The sequence below is a fragment of the Vombatus ursinus genome, unplaced genomic scaffold, assembly GCF_900497805.2.
Source record: "Vombatus ursinus unplaced genomic scaffold, bare-nosed wombat genome assembly UNPS02014770.1, whole genome shotgun sequence".
NCBI classification, from domain to species: domain Eukaryota; kingdom Metazoa; phylum Chordata; class Mammalia; order Diprotodontia; family Vombatidae; genus Vombatus; species Vombatus ursinus.
In genome coordinates, this window is record NW_020954548.1 from 2,288,497 (window position 1) to 2,296,343 (window position 7,847).

The 7,847-nt window shown below is 38.8% G+C and overlaps 1 protein-coding gene across 1 annotated transcript in view; it reads left to right on the plus strand.

Moving 5' to 3' along the window:
- The window catches only part of PLPPR1 (phospholipid phosphatase related 1), a 168,529-nt gene that overhangs the window by 119,321 nt on the left and 41,361 nt on the right, over window positions 1–7,847 (plus strand). Inside the window, exon 3 of the mRNA XM_027863297.1 lies at window positions 4,940–5,072. Within this exon, the coding sequence (XP_027719098.1) occupies window positions 4,940–5,072 (133 nt within the window). The remainder of the gene's footprint in view (window positions 1–4,939; window positions 5,073–7,847) is intronic.

The window sequence follows — 7,847 nt, forward strand, 5'->3', positions numbered from 1 at the left end:
CTCTCTCTCTCTCTCTCTCTCTCTCTCTCTCTCTCTCTCTCTCTCTCCTCTACAATACATTTATAAGTTCATCCACATTGTGTCTTACAATGTTATAATTTGAATACTTATTATTCTAAACATTTCCCCATGTAACCTTTATATTTCATGCACTAAGAGTAATCTACTAAAATGCAATTTTTATCACTTCCTCTTCCCTACTACCATTCACTCATTCAACTAACCTTTATTAAGGGTCTATTATATACCAGATACATTGCTAGCCTCTAGAGAAAATGCACAGCTCTAAGATACAATCCCTTTCCTCAAGGTGTGTTGGCAATCTAACAGAGATGAAATATGTATGCAGATAACTGCAATATAGTAGATTTTAAATGCTTAGGAATGTTGATGATGATGTGATTTGAGGACTTAATGGAAAGCGAGAGAGGGAGCCCTCTCACTTGGGAAAAATAGGGAAGACTTCATGGAGGAAACAACAGCTAAACTTGATTTTGAAGGGCTCTGAAATTTCGACAGATAAAGATGCGGACAGGGAGGAGGACAGCATTGCAGCCAGCTTGAGTGGAGGAAGGGGTGGGAAATATGTCATCAGGCAATGATGAGGAGTCTAGTTTGACTGGAACACAGAGTGTATGTAAGGGACAATACATGGAGAAGATGAAAAGGTAAATATCCTGTGAAACATTAACACAGGACTTCTCTGGACCTAGTCAAGCTGCTGCATGCTAGCTTAGATTGCAGCTTTTTGCCATTCAGGTGTCCATATCCTGGAAGTTAGCATGCTTCTTAGTGATGCGAGTAGTGTACCACAAATTGGATCTTCAGTTGCTCTTGTCACTTAAGTCACACAGAGGGTCAGTGGACTAACTAATTTGGGATAGCAGCAGTCACAGACAGGAGATACAAAAAGAGAAAATGGGATTCATTTTCCAGTTCATTCGTTTGCCAAATCTACTGTGCAGATTCAGCAATTTTTTTCACCCAAGGCTAATTCCATTTGCTATGAGTTATACTATGTCTGGCAGCAAAACAGCCAGACAGGGCAGAGTGTATGGGGCAGCCAGGGCCAGGCATATGGAAAAATCGCATGTGCCCAACAGCTCACTGAGCTCTGTGATGGGTGTGGACTGTGTGTGCATGGCAGGAGCACAGATGGAGGGATCCAGCCCCTGCCAAAACCAATCAGAAATCTGGAACACTGAGCAAAGGCTGCACATGGTGTGAATTGGAAGCCAGGCAGCATGAGAGACACACCCTCTCAGCCCATTTAATTCCTTGCTTCAAGCAGAATCAAGTCCTGCATAGAAACCGTGTGATTGCATGGTCTGGCATACAAGGCAGAACTCCTCTTACTTTTCAAAGGCAATTTTTGTTCAGGACCATGGACAGCAGCATGGGGCAAGCCATGAGCTTTCCATGGCATTGACCAAGGTCTTTCATGCTGTTGTATCATGCATCTGGGCCTGACTGATACCAAAGCAGGGTCAAGAGCTATGGCTTATTGGGGGGGGGGGGTTGATTTAGCATCCCAAAAAGGCCAAAAACAAAGGACAGACCACTGCATCTTAGAGGTGAACAACAAAAGTTTCCCCTTATGGAGTCCAAGAAGGACCAGAAGCAAAGAAGGTGTCAATAAACCTCAGTAAAGCAATCATCAGTAAACAAGCAATGACACACAAGGGTGAAGGTAAAACAAATAGTTTAGGGCCAAACAAAGCAAGTGTCAGAAAACCAGAAATAAAGCACGTCCAAAGAATGGGCCAAACAGTGCAAGAGACTGGTGTGTGCGTTTGTGAATATGTGTGTGTGTGCTAGCATATACAGGTGTGCACATGTGCGTCTATATTCTGTGAATAGGAAACGTTTGTGGGTATTTTAATTGAGCACAGGCTTTCTAAGCTCAGATAATCTTGATGGGCTTCTGCTGTGAGACTTCTGCTAATCTCCACATTCTCCTGAATGGGGAGGCAGGTGTGTCAGACAATGTCTAGTATTAAAATACAGAAGGAAATTCACTTTCATGCAGCTCACTCCTTAGGGGTGGGAAGCCTGAACTGCTTTGGAAGAGAATTGTTTGCCATATTACCATAGAAACAGAAAACTATAAAACTAGTCACACTTGTGTGCCAGCTGCTGGGTGTACAGCTATGTTTAGTGTTGAGTATATCCATATGATTGTGGAAGAGAGTTATATTTCACGTACTCATCTGCCATGTGAATGGTTTTACAATGAAGATGGTCTGGTGCTAAAGAAAGGGCCCTAGATTTGAGGTTAGAAGACCTGGGTTCAGATCCCAGCTCTGCAACTTACCAGCTGTATATCCTTAGATAACATATTTCCCTTCTCTAAGCCTCAGTTTTCCCATCTACAAAATGAAGGAGTTAAATAACTCCTCTTCCTCTCTCTTTCCCTCTCTCTGTCCCCTCTTCCCTCCTCCCCAAATATAGTGTGTATACATATATATATACATATACATATATATATATAATTTAAAATAAGGAACAGATTCTCTAGTGTCACAATTTGTAACTTTTGGAGTAGTGTTTCTTAAACATTTTTTGTGTAGTGGGAAACCTTATGGATTTCTCAGAATATATGTGTGTTTACATAGGGGGAAAGAGAGGGGGGTGAGACAGAGAGAGAGAAAACAGTTTGTATATGAGATATGAAGTTCTCAAGATATTTTGTTTAAGGAGCCATTAAGATTCACATCCCTTTGGTACTATGAGTAGCCTTCAGTCAGATCCACACAATTGAGAGGATATTTTTTTTCCTCCGGTGTCATCTTTTTATAACAAAAATTTAAAGCCTCAAAGCCAATTCCTTATTTTCTTCCTGCCATCAACAAGTAGAAGCAGACACTCTCACCCACCCCATCCTCTGCCTTGCTGGTCCCTGCTCAGAGCTTGAGGTCCTACATAAATCTCTTGTGTCACTTCCAAAGGAATTAAGCCCAAAGGAGTCACCACAAAGATTCACACAAGAGGCCATTTGAAGAAGGGATCTCAGACACTGGAGACCCCAGAACACACGGTACCATACAAATATCCTGCCATACATTCAGCCATTGTTACTATTTATCAAAACCCGTCTCAATAAGCTGTAAATAGAATTTGGTCAGATTCCAAGCAACAAAGCAGTGTATCATGATGATGAATATAGGACCAGGCTACCTAACTGTAACAGAACAAGCTGACAGGAATATGGTTCCCACAGAACTGCCTGCATGAATATTTGCTCTTTGTCATATGCCTGTTCTCCCTCCTAGCCTCTGCTGTGGTGACTGGCCCTTTGGCCTCAGTTACTAAGTAGGTATGACCAGTTTAGCCAATGAATCATTGCTCATTTCCTTCCAGGGCACTTGCACTCTAGAACACTGGTCCCTACCCTATTTCCACATTCTCGTGGTAGCCAGATAGGATAAGTTCAAAGTGATGGCATAAGCATTCTAGAAAATGAGCAATTCTGATTTTGAAATGAAAATAGGCCTTGAGCAGTGAGACATAAAATGGAATATGAAAGGGATTTCATTTCATTCTAATTATCCCCTGACTTTGGTCCATTGTTCACGCTATAAAACAAAAGATCCAGGGCCCTTTTATAACCAAAATGGGATTTTTTAGAGTTGAAAAAGAAAGTAGATAGAGAGAAGGCAGGAATGGCCAGAGAAGGAAGGGTAACTTAAGAGACAACAGCAAATAGGAAAAAAATCAATTAAGATATACTTACAATAATAATAGCTAACATTTATGTGGCACCTACCATGTGCCAGTATTTGCAAATATTAATTTATTTGATCCTTACCACAACCCTGGGAGGTATTATTGATGTTATCTCCATTTTACACTTGAGGAAACTGAGGCAAACAGAAGTTAAGTGACTTGGCTAAGGCTACATAGCAAGTAAGTATATAATGTCAGATTTGAACTCAGGTCTTCCTGACTCCAGTCCCAGCCCTCTATCCACTGTGCTACCTAAGTGCCTTTTTAAATATCTACTACTTCTAGTGTGCACAGTTTATTCCAGTTCTAAACCAGTAGTTCTTAATCTTTTTTGTGTCATGAACCCCTTTGGTAATCTGGTAAAGCCTATGGTGGTGGTTGTTATTCTTGTTGTTGTTTTGTTCATTCATGCCTGACTCTTCATGACCTTATTTTGTGTTTTCTTGGAGAAGATATTGGAATAGTTTGCCATTTCCTTCTCCAGATCATTTTACAGATGAGGAAACTGAGGCAGATAGGGTTTCGTGATCTGCCCAGGGTCACACAACTAGTAAGTATTTGAGGTCAGATTTGAACTCAGGTCTTCCTGACCCCAGGCCCAGCACTCTATCTACTATACCTAGCTGCCCTGAAGATTATGGACCCCTTTCTTAAAATAATGGTTTTAAATGCATAAAATACATGGGAATTACAAAGGAAGCCAATTACACTGAAATCATTTTCAAAATATTTTAAAATGAGTGCATGGATCCCTAGTTAAGAACCTTGTTCTTGAGTATTAATCATCTTTATGTTTATTTATTTGTTCATTAGTTAATTGTTTTGCCATTGTGTAGACAGAATTCTAGAGACTAATGTATTCCTCACTTTGACCCTCCCTACTGACACCATCACACACACTCACAGTGAAAGCATGTAAATGCTCAGCCATATCATAGACCACACACACACCCTTCCAGCATATTTAAAAGGTTTGTATTTTCAGTGCATTTTGTTTCACCAAAGATTTTAGCATTCCAACATGGATACAACTGATGTTATCCAAGAACTCTTTCCTTAGTTCTCTTGAACAGCTCAAAGCAAGCTGTTGCCTAGGACTCCATCTTTCTCATTTGACAAAATAGCTTGAGATTCCTCAGAAGGTTTCATAACAATGTTAGCCTCTTACTATGCAGTTCTCTGCTTTGAAATTTCTCAAACTTTACTTTCCCAGATTTTTATCGGGGAGCTGTCCATGTATTTCATAAAGTCTACCAGAGAAACCTTGATCGCCCAGGAGAAAATGATTTTGACTGGAGAGTGCTGTTACCTGAGCCCTCTGCTCCGAAGGATCATCCGATTTATAGGTAAGTTTTAATAAATATACAATTAACTCTTTGCTTTAAGGGAAATACAAAAGGTAACACACAATAAAACTAAGTTATAAAACTTACTTTAATATAAAAATAACTCAAAGTTTTTGAGATGGTATAAAAATTATATCAAAAATTATATCAGTTTACCATGTAGAGCTGGTTCAACCAATTTCCAATTTTGGAATCAACCAATTGATTTTCTTTAGACTCTAGAAGTGAAACTATACCTTTCACATCCTTTTATGAATTATTGCAATCTTGATTTCCTCTATACTGTGTCTGTCCTTGAAGAGAGTCTCTGTCATAAGTTGTGAAACCAAAGAGTCGGGAATCATGGGGCCCTGATGATAGTCCTGGGATTGCTTAACTCATTTTTTCCCATATGTAAAAAAAGTTTGAAATTTCTCAAATCAGAAGCATTCAATCAACAAGTATTTATTAAAATCTTAATAAATAATACCGAGCACTGGGGATACAAATACAAAGAATTGAAATTTATTCAAACAATGTTTATGTTCTAATGGGGGAACAAAAGTATACATAATAATATACACATCATAAATATAAAGTATATATGCACAAAGTGGCAATATATAAGGTAGTTTGCAAGGGAGAGCACTCCCAGTTGAAGAGATTTTTAAAAACTCATGTAGAAGATGGTATCTAACCTATGTCTTAATGGAAGACAGAAACTCTATGAGGCAGTGGTATGGAGGGAGAACACTCCAGAATGGGTAACAAAGGCAAGGGGATGAAAATGGAATGTATTGAGAGGAGAACAGAGAAAAAGGTAGTTTAACTAGTTTACATAGTGCCGGAGAAGGAAAGTGGTAATGTTCGATGAGGCTGGAAAGGGAGGTGGGGGACAGGTGGGGCTTTAAAAGCTAAACAAAGGAATGTCTATTTCATTCTAAAGGCAATAGGAAGCCATGAGAGTTGGTTGAGTGGGGGAGTCACATGGTTAGATCTGCACTTAAGGAAATTACTTTGGCAGTGATGTGTAGAATGAACTGGAGTGGTGAGAGACTTGAGGCAAGCCCACCAGTTAAGAATCTGTTACAATAATCTAGAGGAGAGATCACGAGGGCCTCAACTAAGATGGTAGCTATGTGAGCGGAGAAAAAGGGGTAGGATGTAAGAGATGCTACAAAGGTAGAATGATAAGATTTGGCAATTGATTATAAACACGGGTTAATTAAGAGTTAGGCATATAAGATAATGCTGAGATTATAAACCTGAGACATTGAAAATGTGGTGTTGCCTTTAACAAAAATAAGGAAGTTTGGAAGAGGAGGAGGTTTAGGGAGAAAGATAATGAGTTCTGTTTTAGACATGTTAAATGTAAGATGTCTCTGGAACATCCAGTTTGGAATATCCACTAGGCAACTAACCACAGAAAAAAATAAGCATGAAAAATCTTACTTGATAGGAGTAAAGATGACAAGAGGTAAGAGAGAAACCTAGGAAATATTAATTAAAAAGCAAATACTTTTAAACTACAGATTACTATTCTAAATTGGACACTCAAGTGTGAGTTCTCCCAAATATAGCAGAATTATTTTCTAGTTCACTCTTTCCTAGAAATGCAATAAAACACTCTCATATGTTCTGAAATACATCGGTGGCATAATACAATGTTCTGCATTTTTTTACTTCCCACTAAGAAAAGGGTAAACCAGGAAAGTTACGGCAACCTAAATGCAGATAGGGAGAATGTGTGTGTGTGCAAACATACATGTGTATACATATATAATTTTACTAGGACTGGAAAGTACAGTTAGACTGATTACTGGATCGATATCTGGCCAAATGCCATGGGAGGAAGATCCCCAAATTCACAGACATGGTATAGACTGAAAAAAAGATGTCACATGTTATTAAATGTGATAGGTCGAATAATCTTCCATAGATCAAGAATAAAAGAACTGAAATGATAACTGGTAGACTGGCTATTGATCATATATGTAAGGGCTATGGATATGCAGAAAATATAGCCATTTACATGATATAATTTTTAAGTTGCTAAGAAGCCCCCACAGTCCGAGTCTACTTGGTTGCCCTGCCTGTCATGGTTCCTGAAATTCATATTATTTGGTGTTTCCTTGGGTTAAAGTATTGTTTCTCAAAGATGCCTATAGACATGTGGGATTTGAGAAGATTAAAACATTATTGCCTAACTTATGAATACTTTTAAATTGATCAGATCATCCTACAAAAAAAAAAAAAGACAGGTGCTAAATAAATAAGACAAAGGGCTAGCTTATTTGTTGAGGGAAGTAAAAAGCCAAGAGCTTCAGCAGCGGCCCAGACAAGATAAGCATAGGTGAAGATCCACAATGATGAGTACCTACATGAAGGCACTGAGCAGTTGAGGAAGGTGTCATCAGAAAGAATTGAATTGATTACAGATGTGCCCCAAATTTTCAAGTGATAATGCCAGAGATACACTTTGTATCCATAACAACTATGCACAGGCCCAACCATTCTTCATGTAGATCTTTATTCATATTCAATAAATGAACAAGAACATTTTTTTACAGAAAAAAGATCACGATTGTTTTGTGTTTTCTAGGTTTCTTTTCATTAATGGGCATTGTGAAGAGCAGGGCCTGTTTATTTCAGGGAAAAAAAAAAAACATGTTCAGGCTATCTGTGTGGAATGTTTTTGTTTTTCAAAGTGTCAAGAGAAGAAAGATGTCCATTATCTTTGGAGTGTGTATGTGTGTGTGTGTGTGTGTGTGTGTGTGTGTGTGTGTGTGTGTGTGT